This window comes from Rhinoderma darwinii, chromosome 6 (genome assembly GCF_050947455.1).
Source record: "Rhinoderma darwinii isolate aRhiDar2 chromosome 6, aRhiDar2.hap1, whole genome shotgun sequence".
Lineage (NCBI taxonomy): Eukaryota > Metazoa > Chordata > Amphibia > Anura > Rhinodermatidae > Rhinoderma > Rhinoderma darwinii.
Genome location: NC_134692.1, coordinates 123,217,062 through 123,238,164, shown reverse-complemented (window position 1 = coordinate 123,238,164; position 21,103 = coordinate 123,217,062). Strand labels below are relative to the sequence as shown.

At 41.5% G+C, this 21,103-nt stretch overlaps 1 protein-coding gene across 1 annotated transcript; it reads right to left on the bottom strand.

Annotated features, from left to right (window-relative positions):
- Positions 1 to 7,283: 7,283 nt before the first annotated feature.
- Positions 7,284 to 16,623, bottom strand: THUMPD1 (THUMP domain 1 NAT10 acetyltransferase adaptor). The gene is made up of 4 exons (XM_075830245.1): positions 16,347 to 16,623; positions 12,946 to 13,138; positions 11,290 to 11,538; positions 7,284 to 8,887 (listed from the first exon to the last, which is right to left on the bottom strand). Exons 1-4 carry the CDS (start codon positions 16,545 to 16,547, stop codon positions 8,640 to 8,642), a joined length of 891 nt encoding a protein of 296 aa, XP_075686360.1. The 5' UTR covers positions 16,548 to 16,623; the 3' UTR covers positions 7,284 to 8,639.
- Positions 16,624 to 21,103: the final 4,480 nt, after the last annotated feature.

Here is a 21,103-nt window from a genome sequence, read left to right as displayed (position 1 = left end):
CATGCCTTGTATACATTATATATGGTGTTACACTGTATACATGTTACTTTGTCTTCAGCTGGAATACAGGACGCGGTGGCCAGGGCCGGCCTTAAAGAGGCTCTGTCACCAGATTTTGCAACCCCTATCTCCTATTGCAGCAGATAGGCGCTGCAATGTAGATAAGAGTAACGTGTTTATTTTTAAAAAACGAGCATTTTTGGCCAAGTTATGACCATTTTTATATTTATGCAAATGAGGCTTTCTAAAGTACAACTGGGCGTGTTTAAAGTTAAAGTACAAGTGGGCGTGTATTATGTATGTACATCTGGGCGTTTTTACTTATTTTACTAGCTGGGCGTTGTGAATAGAAGTTTATGATGCTGACGAATCAGCATCATCCACTTCTCTTCGTTACCACCCAGCTTCTGGCAGTGCACAGACACACAGCGTGTTCTCGAGAGATCACGCTGTGACGTCACTGCCTGCCCCAGGTCCTGCATCGTGTCGGACGAGCGAGGACACATCGGCACCATACTGTGTTGGGGGCCCACACAAATTTGTTTTGCCCCCTGTGCTAAACCCCTAGCTACTCCTCTGATAGTCGGGTCACATGACCCATCATCTGCGGCCATAGTCGTGCCACCCGCCCCATCAATTATCGTTGATTTCGATGTTGCAGAGACGTAATTAGTGTGTGTGAACATACCCTTACACTGAAGTCCTGGTGCTGTTACTTGTCCTCTGTTCCAGTTATATATATATATATATATATATATATATATATACACACACCCATTCTAGAATATATACATACATATATATAAGGGTAAATATATAGACATAAAGACACATATATACAGGCACATAAATACACAGACAGGAACATATACAAATACATAAAGGCACATATGTAGACATACAGGCACATATATACAAGCACAAAGACACATTCACACACAGACTCATATATACCAAGACAGCGGCACATATACATAAAGTACAGTTAATGCAGTAGATGTTACCTGCAGTCCTATGTAACACCACAAATAACAATGATAACTCTTTAAATACATATAATGTAGTAGACGTTACCTGCAGTCCTATGTGACATCACAGATAACACACAGTGATAATTCTCTGAGTACAGATAATGTAGTAGATGTTACCTGCAGTCCTATGTAACACCACAAATAACAATAACTCTTTAAATACATAATGTAGTAGACATTACCTGCAGTCCTATGTAACACCACAGATAACACAGTGATAACTCTCTTAGTACATATAATGTAGTAGATGTTACCTGCAGTCCTATGTACAGATAATGTAGTAGATGTTACCTGCAGTCCTATGTAACACCACAGATAAAAGGGCTCTAGGTCTTCCCCAGGTAATTATAGACCAGTAAGCTTAACATCCATCGTGGGGAAAATGTTTGAGGGGCTATTGAGGGACTATATACAGGATTATGTGACAATAAATAGTATTATAAGTGACAGCCAGCACGGTTTTACTAAGGACAGAAGTTGTCAAACTAACCTAATCTGTTTTTATGAAGAGGTGAGCAGAAGTCTAGACAGAGGGGCCGCTGTGGATTTAGTGTTTTTGGACTTTGCAAAGGCATTTGACACTGTCCCCCATAGACGCCTAATGGGTAAATTAAGGACTATAGGTTTAGAAAATATAGTTTGTAATTGGATTGAGAATTGGCTCAAGGACCGTATCCAGAGAGTTGTGGTCAATGATTCCTACTCTGAATGGTCCCCAGTTATAAGTGGTGTACCCCAGGGTTCAGTGCTGGGACCACTATTATTCAACTTATTTATTAATGATATAGAGGATGGGATTAATAGCACTATTTCTATTTTTGCAGATGACACCAAGCTATGTAATATAGTTCAGTCTATGGAAGATGTTCATGAATTACAGGCAGATTTAAACAAACTAAGTGTTTGGGCGTCCACTTGGCAGATGAAGTTTAATGTAAAGTTATGCACCTGGGTACCAACAACCTGCATGCATCATATGTCCTAGGGGGAGCTACACTGGCGGATTCACTTGTTGAGAAGGATCTGGGTGTACTTGTAAATCATAAACTCAATAACAGCATGCAGTGTCAATCAGCTGCTTCAAAGGCCAGCAGGATATTGTCGTGTATTAAAAGAGGCATGGACTCGCGGGACAGGGATGTAATATTACCACTTTACAAAGCATTAGTGAGGCCTCCTCTAGAATATGCAGTTCAGTTCTGGGCTCCAGTTTATAGAAAGGATGCCCTGGAGTTGGAAAAAATACAAAGAAGAGCAACGAAGCTAATTAGGGGCATGGAGAATTTAAGTTATGAGGAAAGATTGAAAGAAGTAAACCTATTTAGCCTTGAAAAAAGACGACTAAGGGGGGACATGATTAACTTATATAAATATATTAATGGCACATACAAAAAATATGGTGAAATCCTGTTCCTTGTAAAACCCCCTCAAAAAACAAGGGGGCACTCCCTCCGTCTAGAGAAAAAAAGGTTCAACCTGCAGAGGCGACAAGGCTTCTTTACAGTGAGAACTGTGAATCTATGGAATAGTCACCGCAGGAGCTGGTCACAGCAGGGACAGTAGATGGCTTTAAAAAAGGGTTAGATAATTTCCTAGAACAAAAAAATATTAGCTCGTATGTGTAGAAATTTTTCCTTCCCTTTTCCCTTCCCTTGGTTGAACTTGATGGACATGTGTCTTTTTTCAGCCGTACTAACTATGTAACTATGTAACACAGGGATAACTCTCTGAGTACAAATAAAGGACTGGCTAGGTCCAGATAGAGTTTGGTGAAGGTGTAAAGTGACCGAACCACGGGTGGTAAGACCTTTGGTAACGCCCCGCAGAAGGATAACACAGCAGCAGTTTACACGGCACTAAAAGTTCAGGTGTACAAATCTTGGTGGTTACAATATGTACAGTCCATATGCATAACGGTTGCCGCCATTCAGACACATAAGTGTATCGGTTTTAGTCACAAAGGAGCACACGTTTGGCAGTTAGTCTCCATGTATACAGCACGGGCACAGTGGTCACTCTAACAATCTCTCCCCTGATGCAGGGGTATATTCCTAGGCCTTTACAGCCTGTTTTATGCTCACGGAGTGGGGGAGATTTATCCGTTCACAATCTGTATTTGTCTCTCTATTTGGCTGCTTCAGTGACACTGGGTCTGTAAAGGAGACAAGCTAATTTTTTCTAAATTTCGGTTCGGCTGGTTCGTCGAATTTGGTCAAAAGGTTCGGTTTAGACCAAATAATTTTCGAACCAATCCCGAAAGTCACGAAAAGCCTTAAAATTTGTGTATAACACGGTCTAAGGGCCCTAAAAGCCCTGTATAACACTCTTAGGTCACCTAGGAGTGTATCTAAGTACTTTTGAGCGTTTTTTAAGGCAAAGTTAATGTTAACGTTACGGAATGTATGAATGGCCATGGGTAAACGGATGGTACCTGGTGGTAACAGCTTCTTTAACCTCTTCCCGACATTTGACGTATCCATACGCCAAAGTCAGGTAGGGGAAGCATTGAACGGGCTCACGCTGCATACGATGCGGGTGTCGGCTGTATGTTACAGCCGACACTTCAGAGTAACAAGCTAGTTTAACTCGTTAAATGGCGTGGTCAATAGCGACCGCAGCGTTTAAATCGTTAGAAAGAGGGGGGCAACTCCCGCAATGCAATGAAGGCCCCCAGGTCTGCCATCTTTGTGCTCCTATGAAGCGCTGCCTCCGGCAGGGCTTAATGGAAACCTGTCAGAATCACGATATACTGCAATACATTAGTATTGCAGTATATAGTGCAAGCGAACTAATAAAAGTAAAAATTTGTAAAATGAAGTGTTTTTTTTTTTTTTATGTAAAAAAAAATATTACAATTATTAAAAGTTCAAAAAAAAACCCTTTTCCCATTTTCCCCCTAGAGCATAGTAAAAAAAATAAAATAAACATAATTGGTAGCGCAGCATCCGTAAAAGTCCTGAACTATTACAATATATCATTATTTAACCCGCACAGTGCACGCCGTAACAAAAAAAAAAATAGTAAACGCCAGAATCGCTCTTTTTTGGTCACCTCATCATCCACAAAAAATGAAATAAAAAGTGATCAAAATGTCGCATGTACCCCAAAATGGTATCACTAAAAACTACAGCTTATCCCGCAAAAAATAAGCCCTCATACCATTAATCGACGGAAAAAAAAAAAAGTTATGACACAAAATAAATGTTATTTTTTACACTTTAGGTTTTTACTTGTAAAAGTAGTAAAATATAGAAAAAAACTATATATATTTGGTATCGCCGTAATCGTATTGACCCGCAGAATAAAGTTAACATGTTGTTTTAATTGCACAGTGAATTCCGTAAAAACAATGGCGGAATCGCTGTTTTTTTCATTTTCTACCCCACAAATATGTTTTCCCCCCGTTTCCTACTACATTATATGGCACAATAAATGGTGCTACGAAAAACTACAACTCATGCCGCAAAAATCAAGCCCTCATAGGACTATATCGACAAAAAAATAAAAAAGTTATGGCTTTTGGAATGTGGGGAGGAAAAAATGAAAATGTGAAAAATTGCTGCGGCAGGAAGGGGTTAAAAACACACTGCACTAGCGGATTTGTTATGCTTTTTTTAAAATATAAATAATTTAAAAAAAAGTCCAGAAATTAACCTTTTTTGGTGGCAGATGTCTGCCGGCGTTTTTACATACACAGTGGCAACAGAAGAAACAATGGCTTTTTCCAGGCGGTCCAAAAATTATCCCATTTTGGGAGTAGCTACAGGTTTTGAGCCTGGAAATGGCTTTTTTTTAAATGAAACTCCCAAAAAATTATCCCTTTTTATCATCTGGTTGATCTGCAGCAGCAGGGGTAGTGGTAGAAGTAGCTGCATCAGCAGAGGTACAGTATAAAACAATAGACGGGACAGGAGATCTGTGGTTGCATAGGCCTGTTAGTAGCAGGCGTCAGCAGAAGTGGTGGACTGGTGGCAGTAGTAGCGAGTCGACAGCAGGGGTGGTGGACTGGTGGTAGAAGTAGCGTGTCGACAGCGGCAATGGAAGATCTAATCAGTGGATTCAGGCACAGGGGTTTTAAAATCCTCACAATCCAGGCGCTGGAGGGGCTAGCGCTGGCAGAGGTGGTAGAGCGTTGACTCAGTGGGGAGCAGAGAGCGGCAGGTGTCTGCCATTTGAAAGCCGTGGCAAGCTGGCTGCAAAGCTTTTTTTGATAAGCCAATTTTGTCTCCCTTTTGAAAATAGGAAAAATTCTCCCATTTTAGTTTATTTTGAGGGTCTAAAAGTATGGCTGTCCAGAACTCATGTCTTTGCGTCATTTAAATAGTACAGGTGTCAGTGGGCAATCTACAGCTCGCCCTTGTTTCCAAAGGCCCAGTTGGTTCTATCAGCAGCCCATAACTGCCGTGGTTGTTCATCATCACGGTCATTATGTTGGGTGTTTGCCTCATCCTCTACCCCCTCCTGTAATAACACGACCGATTCCAACTCCACCTCCTCAACATCCATAGTGCTGCGAGCCAGATGTGATCTTTCCTCCATCCCTTGCTGAATCATCGCTGAGCCTTTGCTCCAGAATATCAGCGGCAAAACATCGTTCATTCCGCTGTTGTCCCTGCTGACAAAATTTGCTGCATCTTCAAAGGGCCTTGAAACGGAACATGCGTACCTGATCAGCTGCCCCTGCCAGAGCTGAAAATTACACCAGCTCCAAAATCAACTCATTCACTACTTTCCACTGTTTGTACAGATAATCCAACATGTGTAAGGTGGAATTCCAGCGCGTTGGAACATTGCAAATCAAGCGGTGTTCAGGCAAACCGTTCTGACGCTGCAAGTCTAGGAGGGCGTGCTTAAATGCATAAAAATGGCTGAAGGGCTTTCGGTGGCTAGTCTGGATTGGTTATTAATTGGTCCAAATCGACCTAATTGCCTTTAGATATTCTTCACGATGAAGTTTCCGATGCCCGATCTGGATTACAGGTGGTGTCAGAATATAAATATCTTGGAGTGGTAGTTACCCGCCAGCTTCCAGACTATGAGAAACATAATTTATCTCCGTTAATAGGCAGGTTTAAGCATACATTAGATGCTTGGGCTAGGCTACCTCTGTCGGTGGTGGGACGAGCAAATTTTATAAAAATTATATGGATGCAACAATGGTTATATCTGCTTCATAATGTCCCAGTGTGGATACCCCTGAGATCCTTTCACCAAGTCCATAGGTGTTTTCACAGCCTAATGTGGTGTGATGGCTATGCAAAGATATTTGGAAGTTGGAGGTACTTTGGGTCTAAACGTGGGAAGAAATCTGGTCAGGAAAAAAGGATAAGCAAGGTTCCACTGAACCCAAGACTTGGCGTTCACCTACTCTTTTGGCTGAGGTATCTGTCAATAGGATAAATTTTCAAATGCTCTAAGGGCTCAAATGGTGGCCCACACAGACTTTGAAGACCCAGGAGGTAGATCCCAGGGAGCTACAGGTTCTGAAATACTTGTTCTCCTCTTAGCCTTAAAAACCTTTTGACTAGAGGGTCAATCACAAACCTAAATTGCAAGGAACAGACAAGGCAGCTAGACAAAATTTCACGGTAGAAGCGCAAAGTCCCTTCTCAAATCCTGCGTGCGCCATTGTGTTAAATTTGGCAGTTTGTCGGTGTGGTCTAGTTTTATCCTGTCCAACTTTAGGACATAATTTAAAAAAAAAAATCTGCCCCACAGTGCTCCTTCCGGTTATGATTGCTCAGATGGCCGTCGTAGTGTGTGTTCTTCATGGGTTGTGATGTTTACCATTCTGTTTGGACTGCGCCCTATTTGTCATGTCCTTTTTATTATGGGGACACATTTTCTCCGTATGTTTTTGTAAGTGTTTGTATCAAAACCAATAAAAATTTTGAATTGGAAAAAAAAATAAAAAATCTGCCCCACAGCATTTTGTGGTTAGTGTAATTTTTAGGGTCATTGATGTTTATTTCAAAACGTATGAAGGTATGCGTTTTTTCCCCCATAGATTTTCCAATGTAACTTAAAAAAAGGCTTCAAACTCCAAAGTGTTTACATGGAATGGATGTTAAAACGCAACAAATAAAATAAAAAATAAAAATAATCCTGTGAACCCAGCTTAAGATCCTTGTATATAAAAGTGCCTGTCCACATAATAAAACAGGTTGTTTTTTTTATTTTCATTGGTGCCATCATGTACTTTCTATGTCGCAGCAATTTCATTATTTCACAAACTGAATTTCAAACAGAAAAAAGGAGATAAAAATATTTATTTACAAAAACGAGAAAAATATTTCCCTGGTGAGGACGATGTTGCATAAAGAGATAACAACCTACACATTTAATTCTGTGTCCAAATGAATTAAGGTTTGAAAGTTATCAAACATTATCTCTCGGCATGCGTCCACCAACTGGTAATTTATTGCATTAAAGGGGCCATTGGACTATGACATTGATGGCCTATCGTTAGGATAGGTCATCAGTTTGATGGGTCTTTATTGTGCTGGATGGCAGGGGTCCCCAGAGGTCAGACCGCCACAGATCAAGCACTGATGGTCTATTCTAAGGACAGGCCATCAATATTGAAGTCCCAGAAAACCTCTTCAAACTAAGGCTAGATTCACACGGGCGCTGCACATCTCGGACGCGAAAAACTGTAGTTTTTCACGTCCGAGGTGCATTCGTGCTCTGCGCCGTGAGACGCGATATCACACATCCCCCATAGACTAATGTCTATGGAGGGATGTGTGAAGCATGAAAAAAAAAAAATAGGACATGAACTATTTTCTCACGGACCCTTCACACGGTCCGTTGAAACAACGGGCACATTGAATTATATAGGTCCATGTGAGGACCGTTGTTTTAACGGCCGTCACACGGACGCTTAACACGTTTGTGTGTATAAGGCCTTGATGTAGGGACCACAAACAAACCACTAGATGATTATATGTATATTACTCTATCAAGCCATCAATGGTGGGTCTATGAGCTGTGCCTCCACAAATCAGTAAGGGCCCCCAGCCCACATCTGACTACTACTCCCCTTATTTTGGATATATGTGAGTGCATCACGCCAAGTTCCCCTTTGCACATTCTAATGCAGGGGTCAGCAACCAGTGCCACTCTATAGCGGTTGTGAAACTACAGTTCTCAACAAACCCTGACCATCACAGGCTGCCAGAGCATGCTAGGAGTTGTAGTTTCACAATAGCTAGAGTACCTCTGGTTGCGGACCCCTGTTCTAGTGACTGGTAGGGCTTCCAAAAAAAATAAAATCCCTGGAAAGAAAACATATCCAATTTTAGGGCAACCCTTTCGCAGTTAATTTGATTTTCTGGTATTGTATAAACAATATGCTGCCCTAAGGCAGATGGGGGGAGACGGGGGACGGGATGGAAACACGAAAACAAAAAGCAGCATCAGCTGTAAAGGTGCTTATGTTCTATAAGCCAACAAAGGATTGTATGTTTCTACTTTTCAATAATTAAACAGGGGGAGTTTTTTTGTATTTTACAAATGGTTACCGCTTGCTTCTAAAATCTATAAAACATTGCAGATTTCGGACGGTCCTTGGCCGTACTCCATCAGGACCCTACATGCATGTGGTTCTTAGGTGTCAGAGCCCACTGCAGGGCCATCTTCGCTTTGCTCTTTTCCCTTTCCTTCTTCCCCTGCCACTTCCTGTGGCTTTTCCTCCTTGGCACTCTTGACCACCTCCTGCAGGTTATACTTCCTCAACAGAGTGTAGTCCTTCACCGCACTCAGGCAGCAGACGTTCTTTATAATCTCCACTACAATGGTGAACTCTGGGTTAGTCAGGTCCACCTTGTTCTCTGGATTCAGGCTCCCAACTATTCCTGAAACATAAAACAGTGTCAGTTAGTGCATCTACAAGACTACACAGGTTATCAGAAAAATCTGATTAATAAAGCAACCAGACAGGATATGATGGCTGACAATCTGTATTACCACTTCCCCGCTGTCAGCAAGGTACCAATCTAACATACAGATGAGTGATATCTGACAGTCTGACTGGCCAGCACACACTGCGTAACAACCAGTGTCTTTATTTGTGACCCCCATTTATTTTTTTTATTGAAATAGACGTGGATGATGTCAGGATGCAGTGGTCAACAACCATAAAATAAAGAAATACAAATAGTTCTTAATAGAACAATAAATTAAGCAAAACCATGCAGTCAGATGCATACACTTGTATGTACAAGCTAGTAAAGGAGAAGCATCTCAAGATATCAGGGAGTGCAGTGTGAACGAGTACAGTGGAAACAGAACATGTAAACCTAGATACACAGTGGAGTCACATTATTATGACCACCTCCTACTTTTGACGTCGGCGGCGCGTAGCCCATGAAGAAAGTGACGTGTCGTTGGCTGGCTTGGTGGGTATATAAGGTGTGCGGTCGGCTGTCGGAACACTCGTTGTTGCCATGGGAAAAAGGGGCGACTTATCAGAGTTGCAAAAAGGGATGATTATTGGCTTTCGGACAAAGGGTGGAGGTATTTCTCAAACAGCACAGTTTGTGAACTGTTCGCATATTGCTGTGGTGATAGTGTATCGTGAGTGGACAAACGGCACCATTGGGAATAACCGACATGGAAACTGCGGAGCACCACGTGCCATTGATGCGAGAGGTGAATGTCGGCGCGCGAGGGCCAAACAGACTACAGTATAGCAGCTCACCTTCAAAATCAACCAGGGGGCTACTGGACGTGTGTTTAAAACAAGAGTTCAGTGAATCCTACTGTGTATGGGGCTGCGCAGAATACGGCTGGTCACTGTTCCTATGCAAACAAAAGTGCATTGGAAAAAAAAGGCTTCAATCTGCACGGCAGTATCGGAATTGGACCACCGATGATTGGCAAAGTGTTGCCTTCTCCAATGAGTCACGTTTTCTGCTTCATCGAACGGATGGACGTTGGCGTGTCAGGCGAGATTCATCAGAGAACAAACACCCTGTAACCATTGCTGGAGGAACACAAGCTGGTGGCGGCAGCGTTATGGTCTGGTAAATTTTTTCATGGCATTCTCTGGGCCACTAATCCATGTGGAAGACACTCTGAACTGATTTGGTTATGAATCCATCGTTGCAGATCACGTCCCCCCCCCCCCATACATGCTGCTTCTCTTCCCTGAGGCAGATGGAATCTTCCAGCAAGACAATGCGATGTGTCACACGGCTAGAAATGTCTGACAGTGGTTGGAAGAGGACGACCAAGACTTCCGATGCCCCCTGATTCACCAGACTTTAACATAGTTAAGCATCTGTGGGACCTCGATCGTCTTGTTCGCTCTATGGCTCCTCCCCCACGCACCCTCCAGCAAATGTGGGATGCTCTGCAGTCAGCACGGCTCCAGATACCGGAGACAACCGACCACCACCTTATTGAGTCACTCCCAGTCTGTCTAGCTGCTGTCTGTGCTGCACATGGCAGTTACTGGATATTAGCTGGTGGTCATAACAATGTAACTCGACTGTGTAGAAGACAATAAGAGCCACCTAATTGCATCTTCTCATAACTGAGCATAGCGTAAAAAACAAAACAAAGTGTGGAATAGTTATTTCTGGTATGAGTAGTTTAAAGGCCAAACATTATACATCTGGGGAAAAAGTGTCAAGAAACATTATGGATTTGGAATACTTAAAGGGGTTGTCCAATTAGGGGGCTGTTTTTTATACTGATGACCTATCCACAGGATGATCGTGGGGGTCCGACCACCCAAACCCTGCTCTGAGCAGCTGCAGAAGACTCCGACCACTGTATAGCAGCCGTGCTGGGTTACTGCAGCTCTGCCGCCACAGTGGTCGGAGTCTTCTGCTTCCGGCACGACCACCGTATAGCAGTCAGATCTTCCGTTTAAGGCTCGATTTGCGGTATTTTGCAGCTCAAATCCACAGGCATTTACAGTACAATGACGTACAATAGAGCTGCCCATACAAAAGTTTTCTTGTTGATTGTCTAGTGTGTATTATCAATCACTGCGCCACTCAAAGTAAAAAGCAGCTTGGCCCCTCTGATATTAGTAGCACAAGAGTAGTCCAGATGGGGTGCATCAATCTAGTTTGGTGACTGACACTGTGTGTCTCTGGCAGGAAGACAGACAACAGAGAGACTTCACTAGTTTTCATTGTAACCGAGCTTTGTATAGCCAGAATATAATCCATAACACAATGCATAGACCGCGATGTGAAGATGGCATGTTATTACAGAAGAATTGCTGCCATTAGGAATAGCTCACCTGCCAGGTCCTTAATGACCTCAGCCCGGTTCATGTGATAGTTATTTCTTGCCTTATACACAATCTGAAAAGTTCCTTTGTTGGGAGTTTTGAACCAAGGCTGGAAGAATGTCTCTGCATATTTCTTGAGATCCTCAGGGAAAGCTTTACAAGTACCGGTGACAGGTAACATACGAAGGATGACCCTCGTCTTCCTCTTCTTTGTAGCGTACAGATCCATTAAAATGTGGTGGACCAACTTCTCAGGCTCTGAAACAAGATGCATGTTGACAAATATTAACAATAGAAATTCCCCACATTTTAGTTTATACCAAGAATGAGCAAACTAATGTAACATTAAAGGGAATGTGTCACTAGAAATATTTTGTTTTTGTTAGTTAAACAATTGAAGTGATTACACATGGTTTTAATTTTTTCACAAGTCAGGAAATATTATAAATTAGATTCTAATTTATAACATTTCCATGTGCTGGGCACTAGAGGGAGCAGTTCCCAAAATTGCAGCATGGTCAATGTGGTAAAGCAACCTCATTGCTTTATGCTGCAAATTTGAGGTAGACACACTCGCTCTAGTGTCCTCACACAATCCCCCCTCCCTTATTCTGGCTAGTGCCAGGAGAAGGAGGGGTTTAAATCTTCAAACCTCCTACACTGTGTGCTGCCATTTTCTGAGCGACTGCACAGTGTAGGAGGATTAGATACAGTGATCAGACAACAGTATAACACGAACATACACAGCTTAAAGGGCTTATCCAGGGACATTTTGTTCTTATTTCAGCCATTAATATTATAGGAAAAAACATCTCACTTCCTAATATATTGTAATTTTAAATTCCATTATAAATCGGGGATTCAAAACCCAGTCACGTGGTGCCGGAATCCCTAGTCTCTCAAGTGATGACGCGCCAACACAGCCCCACGTGACAAAGGCCTTGCTCTACCTGCCGTTTGGTGTCGGCACATCACCAATCACGTGAACCCTTTTGCTCTATTTCTAGGGCAGCCCTCATCCTAGTCCCGTCGCTCTCGGCTAGAGACTAGTGACTCTAAATGAGCGTGCTCCAGACCTCACAGGGGATGCCAGGATTTGTAGTTTATCCAGCGAATGCTGAACAACAAAATCCCGCCCAAGAAGCAGAAGTCCGTGTGCGTAGCGATATCGCAGCTTTGTAAGTACCCCGAAAATGAACTTTAACGCCTGAAAATGACACAGAACAATAAGTAAAGATTTTAAAAGGTGATTTGGCAGTTTTTATTTTTGGGCTGCCGGATGACCCTTTAAGTTATGGGGAAATGCATAAATAGCAATACCCATAGAGAATGTGATTATAGGAATTTACTACATTGATCTACTCGGGTTTTGATTGCAAGACTCCTGCTGCTAAACAGATCAAATCTGATGATCACATTATATTAGGGCATTGCTATTTACAATCATTCACAACCATCTCTCTGCTGAGAGAGAAGATCAGTGAATTGCCCCACAGAGCAGTCATCAGACTCGGGCTACTATTTATCTCAATCACTGGAGTCCAGACTACAGGACGTCATGGACTGCAGCTAAAGACAGATCTGAAAAATTGTAGACTCCACATCGTCCTGCTCTCTTGTAGGAACCACCCAGCAACTACACACAAAGCAAACGAGGTAACTCACCTACATTGAGAGTCCTAATGAAAACAACATTATTAGCCCCACTGTCTATTGAATGAAATCTGCGTAAATTCTTTTCAGTCGACGTACGAATCTGATCAACTTCTTTCTTTAAGGCGGCTTCAACATCATCCTCGTCGTCGTCTTCCTCCTCCTCCTCCTCGCTGCCCGACAGTTTATCCTCTTTCTCACATAGCTGTAAATGGAGGAACAAATTAAAAGTTTAGTCCTACAATCACGTTTACTTTCAATTCACTGACTGACAGCATCATGCAGGTGTCGTGGAAGTCAATGACTCAAAATATATTGGATTGAAATTTAGGCAAGTGTTCCAACCGACACTCACGCCAGGAACTATATCCAGCTCCTAATCAGGAGATTTCATACCAATATATATCGAGAGAGGAGAAATAACACACAGACGCTGCGGATATGCTCAAAATACTCCTCTGGGGGTTTATTGCCAAACTCAATTATAATAATATTCCAATGGGGTGTAGGCTTGAGGTTAACCAATCAAAGGCAATGTGACTATCTCTTATTCAGCCAATAGCAGACCATGAGAATATTTCAAGTACATAATTCTAATTCTTCATTAAAATACTGACATCAGGTAACACCTGGAGACAACCATACATTGGGGTGGTGTTAGTGGTTTGTTCTCATGGGGGAATTTGTTGAGATAATGAGAAATAGTTGCACTTTAAGTCTGGGCGTTCAGCCATATTATGAACACAGAGATAAGACATTTCTTTGAATTATATAGAGGAAAGTTCATTACAAGATGGAGAATATATATCTTAGTAATTCGGCATCCTGCTTGATAATTCATAATGTAATTTAATACAGAGAATATAAGCAAAATAAACCATCCTTCACACAGGCTTAGGCCATGTCCAGAGGATGCAGATTTGTTTTTTTCAGATACCCTGCTGAGAGGGTTGGGGAGAGCTCACCCCTCAATGAATCAGTGTGTACAGTTTGAACGCTCATATTACCCAAAACGCAACAATATTTTTTTTTGTGCTTTTTAATTGGGCAGCGCGGTCTGATGGAAAATCTGCTTTAAAACACGGAGTTCTCAGAACATCGTTTGTACAACCCCCCCCCTGTGGGGTATAATGTTCACTACACCCCTAGATTAATACCTTAAAGAGGCTCTGTCACCAGATTTTGCAACCCCTATCTGCTATTGCAGCAGATCGGCGCTGCAATGTAGATTACAGTAACTTTTTATTTTTAAAAAACGAGCATTTTTGGCCAAGTTATGACCATTTTTGTAGTTATGCAAATGAGGCTTGCAAAAATCCAAGTGGGTGTGTTTAAAAGTAAAAGTCCAAGTGGGCGTGTATTATGTGCGTACATCGGGGCGTTTTTAATACTTTTACTAGCTGGGCGCTCTGAAGAGAAGTAACATCCTCTTCTCTTCAGAACGCCCAGCTTCTGACAGTGCAGATCTGTGTTTGCAGGTAAGTCGATCTTACCTGCAAACGCTGATGCTGCTGCAGAATCAACTGTAGCCTCTGGTGCCGATGTGGCCGTCACGATGCAGGACCGGTGAGTGACGTCACAGATCTGCACTGTCAGAAGCTGGGCGTTCTGAAGAGAAGAAGAGGATGTTACTTCTCTTCAGAGCGCCCAGCTAGTAAAAGTATTAAAAACGCCCCGATGTACGCACATAATACACGCCCACTTGGACTTTTACTTTTAAACACACCCACTTGGACTTTTGCAAGCCTCATTTGCATAATTACAAAAATGGTCATAACTTGGCCAAAAATGCTCGTTTTTTAAAAATAAAAACGTTACTGTAATCTACATTGCAGCGCCTATCTGCTGCAATAGCAGATATGGGCTGCAAAATCTGGTGACAGAGCCTCTTTAAAGGGCGTTTCTTATGCTTTGACCCTCAAGGTTTCTTCAAACATGAAATAGTGCTTGGCAGACATCATAATTAACAGGAATGAGGCCCCAAAATCCACTATTGGACAACTGATGACCTATCCACCAGATAGTTCATCAGTACATGATCTGTGGGGGTCCAACACCTGGACCCCACACCGTGAAAGGCCCTTTTACACCGGCCGATAATGCGAGCGCCGATCAACGAGACATCGTTGATCGGCGCTCGTTTTCTCCTGTCACACGAAGCTACGGATGGGGACGAGCGCTCGTTACTCTGATTACACAGGGAGATGCGCTGCCGACAACGATAAGATTCCACTTTTTAAAAACGATACAACCAGCAGATGATCTAGCGTTTGCTTGCACATCTGCTGATCGTTCCCCTATTTACGCAGGGCAATTATCAGCAACAAGCATTATATTAACGTTCGACTGCCCGATAATCGTCCTGTGTAAAACCCCTTTAGCCGCACCAGCTGTCTCCGAGCACCGGACATGCATGCCAGCAGCAGTTGGTTCCGGCCACTGCATAGCGGCAGAGCTGCAGTTTGGCCGCTATGCTATGTACGGAGCCTACTACTTCCGGCTCCGTACATCACATAATGGGCTATAACATCCGGTGCCTGAAGGCAGCCGAAGCGGCTTAACGGTGCGGGTATCAGACCCGCACCGATGACCAATCCGGTGAATAGGTCATCAGTTGTGCAGTAGTGGACACCCCTTTATGTTGTATTTCTCCTGCTGTATTACAGAAGTAAATGGATTACAATTGAGTATTTGCAAACATACTGTGTAACACCTAAAGGGTTAAACTTCCTAAATACGTTTTTGAATAAGTTGAGGGGTGAAGCTTCAAAAAAATTGGGGTGATTTAGGAGTGTTTTTTTATAGGCCCTTCAAAAATGAAGCACTGCCTAAAAGTTTTGTTACATTTGTTGCAAATTTGAAAAACTGCTACTAAACGTATAAGGCTATGTTCACACGCTCGACTAAAAACGGCTGTAAAATACTGATTTTCAACAGTTTTTTATGCATCAAGCGTTTGATACTTTTTTTTATGGCCGATTTTGTAGCGGTTTTTCCATTGAGAACAAACATTTCCTAAACCTTATAAATTTTAAAAATTGTGTGGTATCATTATCCATTTTAGAAGCAGGAGATTAGGAAAATGATAATTTTTTCGGATTTTATAAAGGGTTAACATCCACTAAAACGACTTGCCTATAGCAATCATTACCTGCCCTTTGGTGCATAGCAGTGATCTACAACCTGTGGCAGATCAACTCCCAGCATACCCTGCAGATGTCATGGAATGCTGGGAGTTGTAGTTGCACAACAGTTATGGTGCCCCAAGTGATCACCGGTGCAGTGTATTATGAATCTGATCATCGAGGATATGAGGATTACTTCTAAACATGGATGTGCACATACATAAATACATTGTAGATATGAAGAAGACATCACTAGCAGAGTGCGGCACATTACAGCGTGGCCCCTACCTTCTCAGCACCGTATAACAGCTCTCCATACTCATTGAGCAGACTGTAGGCTTCCCCCACGCACTTCCTCTCATTCATGTTGCAGGTGATGAGAATACCCTGCATGCCCACCTCCAGCTGCTTGCCTCCCTTGTGCCGCTTGGCATTGCCCACGTACTGAGCCTTTCCTCTCTTCTTACCCTTCTGTACCTCGGCGCTCATCCCGGTTGCAAGATACAAACAGCGTCACTTGCAAATACCACGTGGTGCAGGAGCGCCTTTTTCTGACGTCACCAGTCCGCGACGCTGTATTGACAGCTGCTGCTAACACGTGGTTTTGTGTACCGCTAGGTGTTTACCGATGTCTTCCAACCTGTGGCTCTCCAGGTGATTGGCACCTACAACTCTCAGCATGCCCTGGCCATGTTTTTGTAGCTCCACGACAGTTGGGGGCACTGGTGTAAGAAAAGCCATAACATCTTTACTGCTTCCCATGTGTCTATATTTACAGCAGTCACCCATGTACTAAACTATGGACAGTGAACAGAAAGTTATGTTATTAGGAGCCCCAGTCTACAGTTATTGCGTGTCAAATGTATTAACAGAGCAAATGTCCTTACAGATAATCAGTTTTTTTTTTTTTTTAGGGTTTTCTTCCACATAAGCCCGGCCTCAATTCCTAAATGGCAGCGAGACGTAAACAGCTCTCATCACCCATTATTTTCAAAGAAAAGGAAAAAAAAAATCTCTTCCTTAAAACAAAGTGACCCATGAGCGGCCAACAAACAGGCGCTCGCAACTCACTTCGGCTCTGTGCACGTCCTGTTTTTGTCTCTGCAGGTCCTGTTTTTGGCCTACATTTGACGTAGGGAAAGCTCCCGGCGTATAGATTAAACGTAGGCTGTCAAGGATGTCTTTACAGTGGCATCCGTCACCATAGAGTTTAATGTTATTCGCTAAACGTCATGAACTCTCACGCCCCTGTTCATGATGTATACAATAAACAGATTCCATTATCACTAGTTTTTAATTTTTAGTTGTATATATATATTGCATTTTGAGTTGTGAAAGGTTTGTTTGACTTTCAGTGATATTCTCTATATCATGTTGGCCCTTTGTACTTGTCGGTATATTGACACTTTGAGTTTGTTCTTGACATTGTCTTTTCTATTTCCATAGGAGCTGCTGCTACATCTTGCATTAACCCATTAGAATACCAGGATTTAAAACTACATACACCGTATGCTTAAAATATCGTGTTGGAACCTTCAAGTGGCTTGTGTATTATTATTATTATTATTATTATTATTATTGTGCCATATTATCAGTAGCTTCCTCAGGGGGCACTCAACATATTTTTTATATGCTTGATTTATAGCATGTTTATTATATATTAGGCTGTTACGGCCTAACAGTGCTTTATCTATTTTTCTATATCTATTTTCTTCTATATATATATATATATATATATATATATATAGATTTTTATTTTATTTTTTTTATACATATCACTGTTCTATTAATATATTTATCATTATTACACATTTTTAAGCAGCTTTTATAGTGGCATTCAGCACATTCTCTATATGTCTGTTTCACAGTAGGCCTATTATATTATGTTTCACTCTTCGTAGTGCATAATTCACTCTTCATATCTATATATATCTTTGATATATACTTACATTTATTCATATATTCTCACAATTTTTCATTTTTATATTTATATATTTTTTATATTACCACTATTATATATATTTTTTGATAAACTATTTTATACATAGTATCTATATGATTGTTATAACACTACATACATTTTTTATTTATTTGAATATTATGTGATTAACAATAATTTGAACTTTCTTTCAGGTGCGCTTTTTTTCACGTGTGTATCACTTTATTTTCTTTGTATTATTTTTTTAATAAAACTATTTATTTTATCACCCTTCACTTGTGTGTTCACTCACCATATATCACGTTTTTATTGCTTTATTTATATTTATCTTATTTATTTATATATTTTTTCATTTCATAATATTTCTTTTTTTATATTTTTTATTGTTTTATTTTTGGTCTATATATACAAAATCTTGTTTAATTCTTTTTACACATATATGTATATGAAATTCATTGGTGTATGTCTTTATAATTGTATAAATATATTAGGGTATTATACTCATTTTATTATTGCCTCTATTACTATATATTTTGTGGACGTATTTATGATATGTATATATCCTGTTTTATTACTGTTGACTCCTATTGGCACATTGTCCTGTGTAGTCCTCTTTTTTGTTTTGTATTTCTCTGCTCCAAGTGTTGTACGGGCACATCGACTGCTTCTAAACAGGCCATTGCATTTCATACATATTTTCTTTGCCCTGTAGTCTATAACTCTTACACGCTCTATGATTACATCTTTCCCTGCCTGTTCCAGCATTAAAAATGGCCACCACAGCATGATATGTCATATTTTTTGCGACTACACTGCCCTCTCGTGGCGCCTTTGTGCTTATGTCTATGCGCATGCGCACTCGCGTCTCGAGAGCGCACACATGGGGCATTTATCAGCGGTGTCTGCCGTTCACCTAGTACCATTCAGGTAATTCTATCCCGTTCTTTCTAGCAATGCATACACCTGATACATCATTTAAATCCTAACTGTATCCACCTGCAGCAGTAGGCCACCATTGGCCTTCTCTGAATCAAACTCCTCCCACCATTCAGTACAAATGGAGCGTCAGTTACCTCTCTTGTCAGTACCCCTTGATAAAGCTACAGCGAAACGCGCGTTGGGGCTCACGGTGTGGCGTTCACCTATAGGCTTACTATGACACATACTGGTTGGTATAGATCCAGGGACCGGGTTTGATCTGCGGTTACTCCCTGGACACCCTATATGCTTACACTCACACACATACCATCGTGTGTTGTGCTTTTTCCTCTCTAAACTCGATTTTGGTTCATTATTTGTGCTCTTATGTAGGCATGGTTGTATGCATCACACTTGTGGTCTTTTGATTCCTTTATCTTTAGCATGCCTCCCTGAGTTACCTTTAACGGATTTCTTATCTTGTTCCATTCTGAGTACACTTCATTTGTCATAGCCTTAGTGTTCTCCACATCTATGCATTTTAATTGTTTGTCCGATTTTAGGTCTTGACGGCCGATATGTTTTTATGTGTATTTCAATAAAGCATTATGATCATTACAAGATACAAATGTGTACTTGTTGTTCTATTCTTTTCTTTTTTGAATGTGTGATAGGACCACATGTACAGTTATAGGTATTCATTCTAAATTCCATTATCAGTCTACGGGTGATGGATATTAGGCATTCGTTTAAAGCATACTTCGGCCTAAGACTATAATAGTGTCTGTTTAACATATACGTCATGAAAGGCTAAAGCCCATGACATATACATATACCTGTAACGTGTGGCATACGTCACCCATAGGCTCCCATGTTAAAAGACTTCACCACGCAGTATAACTTTTTTATGCGCGATCCACCGGGATGGAAAAGTGCAGTCTACTTTTCTATCCTCAAAGAAAAAGGTGTACTGACATATATCAACCCGATGGAAGTTAAATGGACACTCTTATGGCCTCAGTCCAGTCAGTGGAGCCCTATGGACACGTTTAGTTTTTCCGATGTACACGCTAAACATAAGGCCAAAATATAGTGCGCACAGAGTCTTAGTCTCTGGCCAGAGATCAGCACCTGGGAAGCTTCCCATTCAGCAGAGCGGTCAGTGATGTCAGAACAGTCCTCCAGGTCTGTGAGGGAATTGCCTGCCCTCTCAGGGGTCCGGAAGATCTCTCTTCTGTTTAGGACTACTGGGCGAACTAGTAAGGTTTAGAGGTTGTCTAGCATCAGAAAAAAGGCTTTCGTTTATTTTGCCCGGTCTGATCCCCATCGGAGAGAGATGAGATACCAGACACAACCCATGAATAAGGGCATGTTCACACTCGTAGCAAAAAACATCCAAGGGAAAACAGCTCCTGATTTTCAGACATTTTTTAAGCTACTCGCGATTTTCGCTGTGTTTTTCGCTGCGTTTTTTTACGGCTGTTTTTGGAGCTGTTTTCAATAGAGTCTATGAAAAACGGCTCCAAAAACGTCCCAAGAAGTGAACTGCACTTCTTTTTCGCGGCCGTTTTTTTTTACGCGGCTGTTTTTAAAAATGGGCGTGTAAAAAAACGACCCGTCGGAACAGAACGCCGTTTTTCCCATTGCAATCAATGGGCAGATGTTTGGAGGCATTCTACTTCCGATTTTTCGGCCCGAAAAACGTCTGAAAATAGGCCGTGTGAACATACCCTAAGAGTAGAGCTTTTTTTTTTTGCTTTTTAAAAAAAAGAAAACAGCCTTTTTTTCTAATTGCAAAAAGCTCCTTTTGACCAGCTTCACACAACGTTTTGATACTGTTTTTGTCTCAGTTTTTGTGAGGCCAAACCAAGAACTGGATCCAAAGGCAAGGAAAGGTATTAAGAAAAGACTGGGGCCTCATGCACACGACCGTATTTTCATCAATCCCAAAATACTGTCCGTAAATACAGATCCGTAGGCATCTGTATTGCATCCGTATATACGGATCCGTACAAAAAGAGGAAGGCTGCAAATGATATCATCAACATATTGCCTAGCAATGCTTTCATATATATGGACGGTATACGGATGCACCTCTGTAGCAGTCCATATTTACGGAAGCTCCCATAAACTTCTATGGGAGAGTCCTTGCCGTAATTACGGACAAGAATAGGACAGGTTCTATAAT